The 14845-nt window shown below is 52.2% G+C and overlaps 8 protein-coding genes across 8 annotated transcripts; 5 read left to right on the top strand and 3 right to left on the bottom strand.

Annotated features, from left to right (window-relative positions):
* Positions 1–481: 481 nt before the first annotated feature.
* On the bottom strand, positions 482–1711 carry PV06_04466 (uncharacterized protein; the record flags this gene model as incomplete). The annotated part of the gene is made up of 1 exon (XM_016405364.1): positions 482–1711. The coding sequence occupies one exon, from the start codon at positions 1709–1711 to the stop codon at positions 482–484; it is 1230 nt and encodes a 409-aa protein (XP_016263570.1).
* A 781-nt stretch (positions 1712–2492) lies between these two features.
* PV06_04465 (uncharacterized protein) lies at positions 2493–3860 on the top strand (the record flags this gene model as incomplete). Its single annotated transcript, XM_016405363.1, has 1 exon — positions 2493–3860. The coding sequence occupies one exon, from the start codon at positions 2493–2495 to the stop codon at positions 3858–3860; it is 1368 nt and encodes a 455-aa protein (XP_016263569.1).
* A 4-nt stretch (positions 3861–3864) lies between these two features.
* On the bottom strand, positions 3865–4760 carry PV06_04464 (acyl carrier protein). The gene is made up of 4 exons (XM_016405362.1): positions 4437–4760; positions 4368–4385; positions 4186–4315; positions 3865–4137 (listed from the first exon to the last, which is right to left on the bottom strand). The coding sequence occupies exons 1-4, from the start codon at positions 4659–4661 to the stop codon at positions 4091–4093; spliced, it is 420 nt and encodes a 139-aa protein (XP_016263568.1). The 5' UTR covers positions 4662–4760; the 3' UTR covers positions 3865–4090.
* Positions 4761–5009: 249 nt separating this feature from the next.
* Positions 5010–6087, top strand: PV06_04463 (NADH-ubiquinone oxidoreductase 23 kDa subunit, mitochondrial). Its single transcript, XM_016405361.1, has 2 exons — positions 5010–5366; positions 5427–6087. Exons 1-2 carry the CDS (start codon positions 5077–5079, stop codon positions 5821–5823), a joined length of 687 nt encoding a protein of 228 aa, XP_016263567.1. The 5' UTR covers positions 5010–5076; the 3' UTR covers positions 5824–6087.
* PV06_04462 (uncharacterized protein) lies at positions 5945–7366 on the bottom strand. Its single transcript, XM_016405360.1, has 4 exons — positions 7147–7366; positions 7021–7032; positions 6202–6973; positions 5945–6146 (listed from the first exon to the last, which is right to left on the bottom strand). The coding sequence occupies exons 1-4, from the start codon at positions 7259–7261 to the stop codon at positions 6116–6118; spliced, it is 930 nt and encodes a 309-aa protein (XP_016263566.1). The 5' UTR covers positions 7262–7366; the 3' UTR covers positions 5945–6115.
* A 226-nt stretch (positions 7367–7592) lies between these two features.
* PV06_04461 (translation initiation factor IF-2) lies at positions 7593–11423 on the top strand. The gene is made up of 3 exons (XM_016405359.1): positions 7593–7667; positions 7715–10820; positions 10873–11423. Exons 1-3 carry the CDS (start codon positions 7644–7646, stop codon positions 11025–11027), a joined length of 3285 nt encoding a protein of 1094 aa, XP_016263565.1. The 5' UTR covers positions 7593–7643; the 3' UTR covers positions 11028–11423.
* A 231-nt stretch (positions 11424–11654) lies between these two features.
* PV06_04460 (uncharacterized protein) lies at positions 11655–13575 on the top strand (the record flags this gene model as incomplete). Its single annotated transcript, XM_016405358.1, has 2 exons — positions 11655–11725; positions 11776–13575. 2 exons carry the CDS (start codon positions 11655–11657, stop codon positions 13214–13216), a joined length of 1512 nt encoding a protein of 503 aa, XP_016263564.1. The 3' UTR covers positions 13217–13575.
* Positions 13576–14168: 593 nt separating this feature from the next.
* Positions 14169–14816, top strand: PV06_04459 (uncharacterized protein; the record flags this gene model as incomplete). Its single annotated transcript, XM_016405357.1, has 1 exon — positions 14169–14816. One exon carries the CDS (start codon positions 14169–14171, stop codon positions 14814–14816), a length of 648 nt encoding a protein of 215 aa, XP_016263563.1.
* Between the last annotated feature and the right edge of the window lie 29 nt (positions 14817–14845).

The raw sequence follows: 14845 nt of genomic DNA, 5'->3' as shown, positions 1-14845 counted from the left end.
TTGAAAGGTGTGGAAGGCGATGGATTTGGTATGCAATTCGACGATGGAGAAGCCGAGAGCCGAATTCGAGGCGCAGTTGATGAGGCTGTGTCGATACTCAGCCACGCACGTGACCTTTGATCTACGTACCTGACGACGTCAAGCCAGAAGTGGCCGATGCTGTGTTTCTACGGAGTACTTGTCGCCTCATCACTCCATCCTCGGTCATGGTCGACGTAGGATCATCCTTGGAGCCAAATGTCCCGAGGTAATCGAAATCGTACGCACGAGTACTCCGTACAAGCAAAAGAAAGGTAAGGGAAGCTCTGACGACTGCCACGAGTACTCAGTAGACTGCCTCATTTGGACGTCGAGCACTCCGTGTCCCCCTCAGGCAAACGGCATTCGAAAGTATTTCCCACATCCCTATCCATGACCATTGCATACATACGAGGACACTCTAGTCTAAGAAATAGAAAAAAAATCTACGAGTACGAGTACATCAATACGACCTCGGCAAACCCAACACCCTCTCACCGATATAGTTCTTGATCATCTCCCTGCTCACCGGGGCAATCCTAGGGATCATGATTTCCCTCAGGTACCTCTCGACGTGATACTCCTTTGCATAACCCATGCCACCATGGGTCATGACGGCCCTTTCACAGGCGCCAAACGCAGCCTCCGCGGCGAGATACTTGGCCGCGTTGGCGTACTCTCCCGTCTCGTACCCCTGGTCGTACATCCTCGCGGCCTGGTAAATCATCAACCTCGCGGCCTCGAGCTGCATCCAACTGTCGGCCAGGGGATGCTGGATGGCTTGGTTCTGCCCGATCGGCCTTCCAAACACTTTTCTTTCCCCGGCGTATAGCGCCGCCCTCCTCAACGCGGCGAACCCTATCCCCAAAGCCTCGGCGGCGATGAGGATCCTCTCCGCGTTCATGCCGTGCATGATCATCTTGAACCCGTTTCCTTCTTCCCCGATCAGGTCTTCTTGGGGTACCTTCCACCCGTCGAAGAACAAAGTGTTCGAGTCGACGGCCGCCCTACCCATTTTGGGAATCTCCGTGACCTCGACCTGTTTGCGATCTAGGTCCGTGTAAAACAGACTCAACCCTTGACTCGGTTTCTTGACCTGTTCGAGGGGAGTCGTGCGCGCCAACACCAAAATCTTCTCGGCCACTTGTGCCGTAGAGATCCAAATCTTTTGCCCGCTGAGTTCGTAGTGTTTGTCCTTTCGCACCGCCCGGGACTGCAGTCTCAACGTGTCGAGCCCGGTGTTGGGTTCCGTCACGCCGAAACACGCCCGCTCCTCGCCCGCGATGAGCGGCACGAGCATGCGACTCTTTTGTTCCTCCGTGCCGAACTTGCGCACTGGTTCCAACCCAAAGATGTTCATGTGCACCGCGCTCGCGCCCGCGTACGCCGCCCCGCTCTCGGCGATGGTCTGCACCATGACGGCCGCCTCGGCGATGCCCAGGTCGCTCCCGCCGTACTCGGACGGCATGCATATCCCCAGCCACCCGTCCTTGGCCACCGCCTGGTGGAACTCGACGGGGAACCGGTGGTCGCGGTCGGCGGCCAGCCAGTAGGCGTCGTCGAACCTGGAGCACACTTTGCTGATGGCCTCACGCACCGTACGTTGGGACTCGGTGAGGTCCGGGTCGTGGAGTTGAAGGTACTCCGTCCCTCGAGCATGGTTGGATTGTGTGGTGGAAAATGGTGCCGCCATTCGAGTATTTTGTATGGATACCGATGGTCGATGAAGAACCGCGGGTTGTCTCGTAGTAGTATTTCTCCAGAGTTTACGGAACAACAAGCTCTTGGAAGAAGAGCAACTTTTAGATGCCATGGCCATGCTGTTTGTATCTTCTTCCCTTGGTCTTGCTTTGCACAATTGACTTCAATGACAACGACACTCGCTTCTCTGTGCTACCTCTCCCCTGTTGGGTGAATGTCCATCAACGAGACAGATATGACAGGTACCCAGAGTCAACCAGTGTCGGTCAGGGAAGTGGTGATTTCTGCAGTATAGTAGTACCCAGGTCAAGCTCCTTCAGATATGCTTGCACTATCATAAATCACTCAGGTGCCGTTTTTCACTGCACGTTTCAATAAGCAAGGTACTCGGTTAAGGACGATCATACCCTAGGTACTTGCCTAGGTAAGAATACCTGATGTAGTAAATACTACGGGAGTACAACATGGCGCAATCCCCCGCACATAAAGTACCCGTCGGCTACTCGGCTTATTGCTTGTTTTTATTGGGGACCTTCACTGACGGCTGCTGGCCACATCACATGCGTGGCCTTATTAGGGGAGTCGAACTGAGAAAGGAGAGCAAAAAAAGATTTCCACCAAGAGGGCTGTTGTGTCGGATTGAAAAAACTTTGGATTCCGGAGTGTTGATCCAGGTTCAAGAGCATACTCTCCGCAGAGTGATCACCAATGCGACCATTCAAAGTCGGATCCATACAAGTATAGACGTACACACACACAAACACACAATAGCAATGAGAAATCCAGTGCTACAGGTGTGCAGATGGACTGCCTATGGTCAGAGGACATCCACAAGAAAAAGATATTGTCTGCAGCAACAAGCTAGGAACTTCCAATCTGGCACCGACCAAAATACAAAAACCCTGCCGCTCGACGGCCTCAAGGTTCTCGACTTGTCCCGGGTGCTCGCCGGGCCATTTTGCACACAGATCCTCGCAGACTACGGTGCCCAGGTCATCAAAGTTGAACAACCGGGAGCGGGCGACGAGACTCGCCAGTGGCGCACCGCGGGCGAAGGTCAGAAATGGCGTCCCGAACACAAGTACATGTCTCTGTACTTTGCCGCGGTCAATCGAAACAAACGCTCCGTGACGGTCAACCTCAAGGACCCCAAGGGACTGGAAATCGTCAAGGCTTTGGCACGTCAGAGTGACGTCGTTCTGAACAACTTCCTCCCGGGCAAGATGGAGCAGCTCGGTCTGGGTTACGAGGACCTCAAACGGGACAACGAGGGACTGATCTACGCCAGCTGCAGTGGGTACGGGGCCAGTGGCCCGAGTCGAGACCGTGCAGGGTACGATGCGATCGCGCTGGCCGAGGCCGGGCTGTTGCACATCACGGGCGACGAGCACGGAGGGCCGACGAAGCCTGGTGTCGCCATGGCGGACTTGTGTACGGGCCTGTACATGCACGGTGCCATCTTGGCGGCCCTGGATCAGAGACACAGGACTGGCCTGGGCTCCAAGATCGAGGGCAGCCTGTTTGAAAGTGGCTTGAGCCTTTTGATCAATGTCGGCCTGGCTGCTCTGAATCTGGACCTGGACAAAGGTCCGGAGAAGAGGAGGAGAGGAAAGCGGCTTGGACTGGGTCATCCGAATCTGGTGCCGTACGGGGCGTACAAGACAAAGGACGGGATGCTCTTCGTCGCTGCCAACAACAACAGACAATGGAAGGGGTTTTGTCAACGCATGGGCATCAAAGGGTTGGCGGAAGACGAGAGGTTCAGCACAAATGACGGGCGAGTTGAAAACCGGGACGAAATCAACTCGATACTGCAGAGAAAATTCGCCGAGAAGACGCAACGTGAATGGCTGGACGCCTTTGAAGGCAGCGGTCTACCATACGGCTCAATCAATGATGTCGTCGACGCACTCGAACATCCACAGGCCAAGGCGAGAGATATGGTGATAGACATCAATCAGTTTGAGGCGGCCAAAGATGGAATGCTAAAACTGATTGGGCCGGCAATGAAGTTCGAGGGTGCCTCGATGAATGTCAGGATCGAGCCACCTTTGCTGGGCCAGCATACTGATCAAGTATTGAACGAACTGGGTTATCCCGTGTCCGAAATCGAGGAGCTGAGAAGGTTAGAGATTGTGTAGGTTTCGCGAATTAGAACGGTATAGATGTGTATAGAACAAAAGATAGAAAAGTAGGCCCGGGAATTAAATGTTCAGCGATCCAGCATATCGAGTGCCATTGTGGAGATCTCATGAATCTAATATTGTTTTCTGATAGTACAAACTGCCATCCAGCGTCCGGGGTTGAGGAAAATGTACAACCATTGGTTTTTGTGCCTGACCACAATCTACACCTTCATCATCACACGGATTTAGTGAGCGTCGGGCTGTGCGCAAATGTACGTGACGGCTTGGTCGACTTCATCTTGTCAGCTGTGGTCCGCTCAGATTTCTGCATCCTACTCACCGCTGTGGATAGCATCCGCCTCCTTGTCTGGAATCTCGATGCTGAATTCTTCCTCGATGGCCATCACCACCTCGACGGTATCCAAGCTGTCCAATCCAAGGTCATTCTGGAAGTGTGATGTGCCCGAGATCTAGATGGGCTTGTCAGAAAAGTCGTCGACAGCGTTCCTGGGAATATTGTACCTTTGATGCATCTGTGACCTGCGCCATGTTAGCACTTTGAATTCACCGAGACTTATTCCCGAAGCGCACCTTGTCAAAATTCTTCAACAGATCCATTATCCGCCCTTGAACCTCATCTTTGGAGAGTCCCGCGGGCGCGGAATAGCATCGTATGCTTGGAAGGACGAATGAAGGAGTGACTCGGGAAGATTGCAGAAGGGACGACGAGATCTGAGATCGGAAAGCAGGTAGTTGTCGGGGAACCTGGGTCCTTGTGACGGCGTAGAGGGCTCTTGCAGCACCTGCGCGGATCATCTTGACGGCTTGAATTGGACTCTACGGTATTGATGAGGCAGTTCAGGGAGTGATGGCTGCGTGATTGCGAAGGCGATTGATTTTCTGATGTCAAGCTCGTAACTCGGCCAAAAGTGCAAGTCGAAAACAGCTAAGGGAAATCGTTGGAATTACGGTGGGCCATTTGAGCTTGAAGGTGTCGAAAGGATTGACCTCGTCTGACGGGGAGATATTGTACCTGGGCAGTCAACTATGGACAAAGCTGGAGTCGTCAGACAAGCACAACTTAACACGCCCACAGTCCTGTGGATTCCGGCGAATGAGAGCCTGTCCATTACTGACTTCAATTACACCTTCGACATCATCAAAACCTCTTTCTTCCTCCCTCTCCTTGCGCACGCCACTCATTCTCAGCAATCTGCGACAGGTACGCAAGATGGCGTCGTCACTTCGTCCAGCATCACGGCTGGTTGCGAGACCGATGACAGCTTCATATGTCCTGCGACAAACAGAACGAACACCATTTCTCCGCGCCACAGCTCAATTCCATACCTCGAGACCTCGGAATGCCCTTCCAGCGGGCCCCCCTCCTTCAGGGTACCGATTGCCTCGACCAAAGCGATTTTACGAAGGGGAAAATGCGGCGGACAAAGCCAGCAACTATTTTCTACTCACAGAAATGATGCGCGGCATGTATGTTGTGCTGGAACAATTCTTCAGAGCACCGTATGTGAACATTTCGAGGTCGAAATTGAGAACACGATAGGCTGACAGGTAGTGCTACAGCTACACAATTTATTATCCTTTTGAAAAGGGCCCCATTTCTCCACGATTCCGAGGCGAACATGCCCTGAGACGCTATCCTTCGGGCGAAGAGCGATGCATCGCCTGCAAGCTTTGCGAAGCTATCTGCCCTGCTCTAGCCATTACGATTGAGGCCGAAGAAAGAGAAGATGGATCAAGGCGGACGACCCGATACGACATCGACATGACAAAGTGCATCTACTGCGGTCTCTGTCAAGAAAGCTGCCCCGTCGATGCTATCGTGGAGACACCCAACGCCGAATACGCTACAGAGAACAGAGAAGAGCTGCTGTACAACAAGGAGAAATTGCTTGCGAATGGAGACAAGTGGGAGCCAGAATTAGCTGCTGTGGCGAGAGCAGATGCGCCCTACAGATAGGACCTCAGAAGAACTCTTCCAGGTTGTACATGTTTCTTTATGGTCAACAGCGAGGCATATGAAATATTGCAACTGTGTTGAACTTTGTTCCGCAGAAAATGGCATTCCTACCAGAAAACATGGCAATCATTCATGTGAAATTACGCGACTCAATAGTAGTCGGACTTTCCTGCTGGGTCCTATCCGACCAAACTACTGCATAGGTAGGGACAGTCCAAATTCCGTGATGCTGATTGTTGTTGACACCGACTATCTTGCTCCGAGTCCAATATATAATTCTACTTACTTAACCTCATCCCAATGCGCGCATGGTCATCTCGACGCTGTAAATGTGGTTAGCCATAACACATATTTCAAACGCCAGAGATCAGAACTTACACTGCAAATGTACCGGCGCTCACAGGCATGGCTCTTGCCAAAGTCGGTCCAATTCCCTTCCAGAAGCCCCTCATGCCTTCGGCTCTCCATGTCTGGGAGAAGCAATCACGCATGGTCTTGAATTTCTGATCCTTTCCGAAACCGTCACTCTGCATCTTGCTCTTAACGACGTCAAATGGGTAGCTGGCAATCCACAGTGCTTCACCAGCCAAACCGCCATAGAAGGCGACCTTGGGCGACGAAATATCGGATCGCTTGGCGTTGTTGCGCTTCATATCTTGTGCCATCAGATACTCAAAGGTTAGAAACCAAACACCGTAAGCTTGTGCTTCACGCCATAGCGTGACGGCTTGGCCACGAAAAAGACCGCGAAGAACACCTTCATGCGCAGACAACTTCTTGATGCAGTCCAGAGGGCCGCTGTATAATCGATCCGCTCCGTGAGGCTGTGTCTGAAGTCTGATTCTGACGTGCTCAATCGGTCCAGACAGGACAGAGTTGGTCAGACCGGCAAATGCGCCGGCCGCATAGTACTGGCCATATGACAACTCAGGTGAAGTGCCCGGACTGCGCTTCAGATTCTGTTCCTCAAAGGCTCGACGAGCGTAATGAAAAGCACCGAATTGCACAGAGACGCATGCTCCGATACCAATCAAAGGAGTCAACGTTCCCTTGTAGAATGCTAGTGGCCCCTCCTTCTGCAGAATGGATGATGCGCACGCTGCAGCGCTTGGATATGTCGAAGTTGTCTGGAGTCGCACCTTTACAATATCTAAGAACGTAAGATGAGAGACCTAGAATCTGTTTTCTTTGGCTTACCGAATGGTTGACCTGATATTGAAACTGAGTCAGCATTTACTTCACAGCCATAAGCAGATAAAGAACTCCTGCAAGCATCCTAGACCAAAAAAACACTACGACCTCAATACCACACAAGAGACTCACCCAGCAATACTTGCGCAATACCACCAGCAGCACCAGCCGATAGATCTTTCACAGTTCTGACCCAGCCCGCATTTTCGGCCTCCTTGGCCTCGATAGCCTCGACACCGTCTGCCATTCCTGCTCACAATGTCCAAGACTGGACCTCACCGCGACTCGAGAAAGTGTGCAGTGGCTTCACCTCATTCCAACAGGTCGCGGAATATGTGAGGACGAATATATGTTGTTCATATAGTGCATTATCCAATTGATTTTTTGCGGGCACGCAATTCCCTGTGCCGATACCATATTGTATGGGCGGCCAACACCGTCTGATAACGGGGTATTATTGGCTGAATTCATTCATCCCCACTGGACTCCGGAGGCTGCGCGCGCGCCCGGGAAAAAAAAGTATTGAGTCGAGGATTCGACCGGCGTTACTGGAGATCAGCCCATACACATTTCCTCCCGTCAGAACTGACCCGTTGAACGTTGGGAACGTTGGCAGACGTGGCTGCAGTATGCGAAGAGTTGTATCGTCCAGGGTAAGCAGCTGGTAATCACCTTCGGAAAGATTTACTGACTCTTCCAGCTACTACAGCGAAGGGACATATGCCTCTTCTGCGCCTTCAAACGCCATCTCGAGATACGGGCATCAACGTCCCTACGGTCTCAACATCGAACATATAGATCGACTGCACCATCACATCGTCCGGCCGGAGCTGCGGCAGCTCACGTCGAAGAACATGATGACTATTCTCCTGCACATACTCCCTCCCGAGAATTGCTAGGATGGAGATGCCGCTGTAATCATGTCAATGCGCCTCGAAGATCAGAGTGTACTATATGTACGAGTCCACGGCCGCCGAAAGCAGAACTCGTTTACAAGGGCACAGCGCAGCCTTCGCCCTCTCCTCAGCCTCCATTACCAGCGGCGCGAGTGGCAACTCCCCCCACTCCTCTGGCCCCCTCGAAGAGCACATCTCCTCTGTCCGAATTCACAAAGCCCAATGCTTCCCAGCTACGACCACCCCCAAGCTCGAAAGGCAGATACCCCTCTCGGACACCCTTCGATTCCCAACGGACATCACGTTCTAGTGCCATCCTCGATCAGGCCTCATCAGACTTCAGACAACAAGGGCCTCCAATTAGATTTGGGAGGTATGGCGGAGCACCACAACGGAGCAAAGGCGACCCGGATAATCAAGCTTCATCAACTGGGTCCGAGAATGGGTTCAAGATCAGGAAGCTTTCATCGATTGGTCCTCCTGCACCTGCAGGCTCTGTTGATCAAGATGCACTTCAATCTGGAGATGGGAGTCGCTCTTTTCGGCCTTTCTCGGGAAGAGGTGACGTACCAAGTAGAAGACACGCAAGTCAGGAGCGATCGCAATCCCAAAGACCTGCTCCAGATACACTGTCCGATTCCCGAATTGGTGCAGCGCTCAAGCCCATGAATCGTTCTAGGTCTGATGATCGAGGAGCTGCATTTGACAGGACCTCGAATCAGCTGAACCCGTGGGAATCTCGATCGAGATCCCAAGCACGGGATCGCCCACCACAAGATCGAAGGTTGACTAGGCAACCTGGCCGTTACCCTTCTAGGCAAAATGACCTTGGAAGAACATCTCGTACGACGACGAGTCCCCAGTCACCTGTTAGCTCTGAAGTTGAAATACAAGAAGTTGATGACGTTGGGGTAGCTACGCCAGCTCTGGAAACGGAGGAAGAGCGGTATGACCGGAGCAAGAAAATTGACAAGGAACGTGGGCGAAGAAGCAGGATATATGATGTGGAAGAGGACGATTCCGGCTATACATCACGGAGCACGAAACCTAATTCTGGCAAGAGGAGAAGTGCTCACAGGGGTAGCGTACCTGCATTTGACCCAGATATGGTCGAGGATATTCTGGACGAACAGCGACGGAAGAAAAAATCCAAAAGATCTAAAGCGGAAGCCGTGGAGCAGAAGCGACCTGAGATTCAAATACCAGAATTCATCAGCGTGGAGAAACTGGCTCAAGGGTTGAAAGTTCGACTACCAGAGTTTATCGATAAACTTGAGGAAGAAGGGTTTGAAGGAGCTCGATATGATCATGTCCTAGACTCCGGCACCTCTGCAATGTTTGCAGAGATATATGGCTTCGAGCCCATCATCGACACCATCGACGAAACTAGGGATCTGGTCGCTCGACCGCCCCCTGAAGATCCCTCGGTGTTACCACCTCGACCACCAATTGTCACAATCATGGGCCACGTTGATCATGGAAAGACCACGATCCTCGACTATTTCAGAAAGTCGAGTGTGGTCGCGTCGGAACATGGTGGCATTACTCAGCACATTGGTGCGTTCTCGGTCGTCATGCCGGGTTCAGAACGGAACATTACATTTCTGGACACTCCAGGTCACGCAGCATTCTTGGACATGCGTCGACGAGGCGCCAATGTCACAGATATTGTGGTGTTGGTGGTTGCAGCAGACGATAGCGTCAAGGCGCAGACGATTGAAGCAATCAAGCATGCACTCGAAGCAAACGTCCAGATAATCGTGGCCATCAACAAGATCGACAAGGACGATGCTGATATTGAACGCGTCAAGCGAGATCTCTCTCAGCATGACATTGTGGTGGAAGACTTTGGCGGCGATTTTCAAGTCGTGCCTGTTAGTGGAAAAACGGGTCAAGGTATGGCAGATCTGGAGGAAGCAATTCTAACACTGGCGGATGTGTATGATTTCCGAGCCGAGACAGATGGTCAAGCAGAAGGCTGGATCATTGAATCCAAAGTTGGTGAGTCTGGTCGAGTGGCCACTGTCTTAGTCCGACGTGGGACACTGAGACCTGGTGATTTTATTGTGGCCGGGAATACTTGGGCTCGTGTTCGCACCTTACGGAATGATGCTGGTCAGCTGATTCAAGAGGCTCCTCCCGGTACTCCTGTCCAGATTGATGGCTGGCGAGGCGAAGACCCTATGGCCGGTTCAGAGGTCCTTCAGGCTGTAGAAGAGCAGCAAGCCAAAGACGCGGTTGCCGTTCGCCAGGAAAGAGAAGACTCAGTCCGTACCATTAGTGACTTGTCCGCTATCAACACTGCTCGGACGGAAGAAGCAGAGGCTCGAGCTAAGGTGCTTGATTGGGAGAGAGAACAAGGCTACATGAAAATGAAAGCAAACCGACGACCAAAGGACAACGAAGGCTGGGTCGAAAAAGAGTCTCTCGGACCTCAACAAGTACATTTCCTCATCAAGGCTGATGTTGCCGGAAGTACAGAAGCACTCGTATCCGCGGTCAGTGCTATTGGCAACAAGGAAGTCGTCGCAAATGTTGTTCACAGTGGTACTGGGGAGTTGACGGAATCTGATATTAAGCTTCTTGCTGCTTCTGGGGAGGGGGGCTATGCCATAACATTCAACCAGCGTGTTGACACCGGAATTCGACGCCTTGCCGAGGCTGCCAACGTTCAGATCCTGGACTACAATATCATCTACAAAGTCACCGACGTCGTCGCAGAGAAATTGGCCGAGAAACTGCCGCCCATCATTACCCACAAGGTCCTTGGAGAGGCAGAGGTGGGCGACATTTTCGAAATCACGGTCAAGAAGGCCAAAGTGAAAATCGCAGGCTGCCGAGTGACCAATGGAACCATTCGCCGTTCGGAAAAGATCCGAGTCATCAGGGACGGCGAAGTGGTGTATACTGGTGGGTTGCTATTCACGAAACTGATATTTGGGTTACTGACGCTTTCATCTAGGCACTCTCAACTCCTTCAAGAACATCAAAAAAGACGTGACAGAGATGCGTAAAGGCTCTGAATGTGGTATGGGCTTCGAGAATTGGGACGGTTTTGAAGTTGGCGACCAAATTCAGTCGTTCGAGGAAATCCATGAGAAGCGAAGCCTGTACTGACAGGTGTAATATTAACGATGTACAACACAACATAGACGCCGTGTGCAACATGGTCTAGATGGAAACATAGTGGGCGATGCTGAAACGAAACATGGAAACATCTGGCGGCTGGACAAAGACACGAGGCTGAGGCGACTTGTCCATTTGGGCGCCTCTCAGCCAATCAATCGTCATCAAACCTTCAGCCTTGGCGCAGACCTCAGACGCCATCGACTTTTGTCTCGCAGCATCAATACCAACCATCATCATTCTCTTCCTCTGTTTCTGACAATACAATGGCCTTGCGCCATCGCTTGAATTGTTTATGCTCATGTTTCATAGATCGAAAACCACTTCTCTCAGCGGTCCCTTGGAAATTGGGACCGTATGCAGGCGCCGACAAAGAGCTCGACCAGCCAGCAGCGCCTGATTTCAACAATTCAAAAAGGTTTACAAGGAACTCTGTATTCTTCTATTTTATACCTCTGCATTTTCTTATCGTCGATCATATTATACCTCACCGCTGACTTTGTTCGTCCCCCGTTCTTTTGGCCTTGTGGTCGTGTGCCTTCTCCAGTCGAGATCACTTGCATTCTGCTAATCTCTCTTTGAATATCACTGCGGACCATCACGGATACTGCCGTCATCATGCAGATTGCTGTACTGTCACTGATACTTCTTGTTTTAATTACCTTTACATCGGCAGGCCCGATTTATACGTGAGCTTCCCTGTTCTGATACTGATTCCCCGACTAACTCTCTCTCTCAGGCATAGCGACGCGGTCCGCAGAGTTAATCAACCCCAAAAGCGCTACGTTGTCGTCCATAGTATCGACGCTTCGCAAGAGGGACGCAGGAGACGACAAGCTCCGACCGATCCAGGAGATCAAGTGAGAGCAGCACAAACGAGCTCCCCTGCCGAAGCATCAAAAGCTCCCACCGGCGGTGGCTCTAAGGACGGCAAAGCACCAGCTGTGGGCGTTGGCGCAGGGAATATCAGCGATCTGAGTTTCTTGACTGAAACTGCCCCTGCCACAACATCGGCCCCTGGTGCGGCTGAATCTTCAGACATTATTACAACCATAGTAGCTGCAGCTGCAGTGAGTGCAACGGATGCAAGTCCTAGATCCGAGACTACCTCTGCCAGTAAGGGATCAGAGGATGGAAAAGTCCCAGCAGTAGGTGTTGGTGCGGGCAATACTAGCAACTTGAGTTTCTTGACGCAGACAACCACATCATCGACTGCCGGCGCCTCGCTTGTGTCAGAAACAACAGTGACAACAACGGTTCCAGCAGCTTCGAATGCTGACAGCCCAGCAGCAGCCACACAACAGGCAACTGATATAGCTCCATCGACCACTATCGGGGGTGCAATAGTGTCAGAGACATCAACGTCTCCAGCAACGGTAACAAATAACCCCGACACCACGCAGCCTGCGTTCGGATCTGCATTCGGCACCGTTGTTGCGACAGAGTCTGCCAGCGACCATTCAAATCCCTCTTCAGTGATAGGAACAGGCACTGCCATCGTTCCGCCAGCACGAGCCGAGACCATCACCACGCAACCTGCACCTGATTTCGCGTCAACCACCACTGTCCAGGTTCAAACTACAATATTCACCACCGTCGATGTCACCGCCGAGGTCACTGCCGCGGCAGTCACAAGCTCATTGGACGCGACCACCGAAGCGTCGACGCAACAGAACCAACAGTCCACCGACTCTTTGGGAGCAACTCCATCAGGGACCGAACTACCTTCATCATCGCCTTCGTCGCCCTTGGCCTCAGTCGCAGTAGTATTTGTTACTGCCTCGCCCGCGACTACTGCCAGCCTGACCCCTGAAGCCACCATAATCACCCCAGGTCTAGGGACTATTAGCATTGCTCAGACGGCACTGTCCGAGCCAGGAACACCTCTGCCTGTTGAGACGAATGTGCCAAGTGAAGAGCCGCGGCCGAGTACCTTGTCTACGGCATCGCCGTTCCCAGATCCAGCGTCTTCGATCACGACGTCTGTGCAGCCAAGCGGCATAGAAGGTAAAGGGCAGCAAGATGCTCCAACAACCACAACACCAGATCCCGTGGTCGTTGTTCCTGTGACGTCTGGCCCAATCTCGAGCCCTGTAGTGACGCAAGCTCAAGCCCAAGGCCCAGCCCCGGTGACAGAGATAATTACGGAGACGGTGACGACGACGGTGACAGTGCAATAAATTATCGAACTAGATATAAACATACTGTCCGAGGTCAAGACGCACGGCGTTGATACAAGGCGAGCGATACTGAATTGAGGGGATGGTGCAACAGCGATGTACAAAATGTATGATGATGCCTTGGGAACAAGACCATTTTGGGCTATGGCGGCGGAAGCATTCTAACTGAGAACGGCATATGGGATTTTTGTCCTCGCGCCGCGGCTTCACCTTCCAGCCTGGGTGGATCAAATCAACCTCCAACCATGACTCCAGATGGACTAAAAGAGACGTCCCTCGAAACACGAACCTATACTGGCCCCAACAAAAGCTATATCAGGTTACACAAAGAGGGTTGAGCCTTCGTCGTTGGCGCTTCAGACAGTATGTCCTAGGGTGCCCACGGGGGGAGGGTGGGCAAGGCATTCTTCGGACGACATTGTCGTTGTTGAGAGTATTTCCTCAACAAACATTTTGTGGTATCGTGCTATAAGAAGCGCTCAATCGGCCTCTCATCGAAGGTGGTATTCATAAATTGCAAATCCTCTCGATTTTCTGCAACACGACTTTCATCCTCTCTATTCATACAAGATGAAGGCTCTGTCAAACATTATCTTGTCCCTTTTGGTGACCCTCCCTTGCGTCGCTGCGGATGCTCTATCTCCGGCTCAGCATGTCCTGAAAGCACCGCCATACTCTTCGGCGATCGACATCAAGTCCGTCTTCAAAGCACTTGACGAGAATCAAACAATCTCTCGGCCAACAATGTGCTGTGGTGCCCTGTGTCCTCTCGGTTCTTGCAATGGGATCATCACGCCTGTACCTCAGGCATCGACATCGTCAAGTACTGGTGGAGTCCATCCTCGGCGTATGGGCAGCGAGCCTCGTACAGATTCACAAGCATACAATATCACTTATCCAGGACCAGGGGCCTGTACGGATACCACAAATCCGTCAACCGTGATCGAAAAGCATGCCATTGGGACAACTTCCGCATCTACAAATTCAACTGAACAAGTCGGCCCCCAAGGTCTCTTCTTGCCTCGTCATTCTGCCGCGTCACACTGTGCCCGTCCCACCTGTGTTCCCGTCTCATGCCACGGCAGCCCGGGCACCTGCACCGCTGTCCGGACCGGTCCATGGCACTACTTGGCATACACATACGACCGAGTCAACAACGACACGGCACCTATCAAACCTCGCGAGTCTCGCCGTGCCGACATCACGCCCTGCTAAGGTCGTTGTCGACGACGAGAACGGTGTTCAAACTCGCCTTCACCCCGATGAACATGTCGGTTTCGACGATCCGAACCTATTGCAAACAGTCATCTATCACAGTTCCGAACTAGCCGGTACAGACCAAGATACGCTTCCCATCATCGTCCGCAACGCACCCGGTGACCCGGTCACGGTTTTGGGAGATGTTTTTCTGTCTGACATGAGGAACTACATGTCGTCTGACCTGGTTGGGGCACTGGGCCTCTCTCGGCAAGCCACACCCATATCCACCACTGATGTCTCTCGGGAACAAGACCACCTCACGCTCGGCACGCCAGGAAATGGTTTCCAAAGCAAAGCCCCAACGTCACGAATCACAACTCGACGTCCTCATCGGTACTAGCACTGGGTTGGTATCGTTTCCAGGTATCG

Source organism: Exophiala oligosperma, assembly GCF_000835515.1.
Source record: "Exophiala oligosperma strain CBS 72588 unplaced genomic scaffold supercont1.4, whole genome shotgun sequence".
NCBI classification, from domain to species: domain Eukaryota; kingdom Fungi; phylum Ascomycota; class Eurotiomycetes; order Chaetothyriales; family Herpotrichiellaceae; genus Exophiala; species Exophiala oligosperma.
The sequence above is the reverse complement of the archived record's forward strand: the minus strand, read 5'-3'. Positions and strand labels throughout refer to the sequence as shown.

Coding starts and splice junctions, on each gene's coding strand:
- PV06_04462 (XM_016405360.1), bottom strand. CDS start 7,261: ATGGCAGACGGTGTCGAGGCTATCGAGGCCAAGGAGGCCGAAAATGCG. Junction 6,147..6,201: donor AGCGCCGGTACATTTGCAGT/GTAAGTTCTGAT, acceptor CCACATTTACAG/CGTCGAGATGACCATGCGCG.
- PV06_04463 (XM_016405361.1), top strand. CDS start 5,077: ATGGCGTCGTCACTTCGTCCAGCATCACGGCTGGTTGCGAGACCGATG. Junction 5,367..5,426: donor GAACAATTCTTCAGAGCACC/GTATGTGAACAT, acceptor GTAGTGCTACAG/CTACACAATTTATTATCCTT.
- PV06_04464 (XM_016405362.1), bottom strand. CDS start 4,661: ATGATCCGCGCAGGTGCTGCAAGAGCCCTCTACGCCGTCACAAGGACC. Junction 4,138..4,185: donor GGCGGATGCTATCCACAGCG/GTGAGTAGGATG, acceptor GACAAGATGAAG/TCGACCAAGCCGTCACGTAC.
- PV06_04461 (XM_016405359.1), top strand. CDS start 7,644: ATGCGAAGAGTTGTATCGTCCAGG. Junction 7,668..7,714: donor GAAGAGTTGTATCGTCCAGG/GTAAGCAGCTGG, acceptor TGACTCTTCCAG/CTACTACAGCGAAGGGACAT. Junction 10,821..10,872: donor CGGCGAAGTGGTGTATACTG/GTGGGTTGCTAT, acceptor GCTTTCATCTAG/GCACTCTCAACTCCTTCAAG.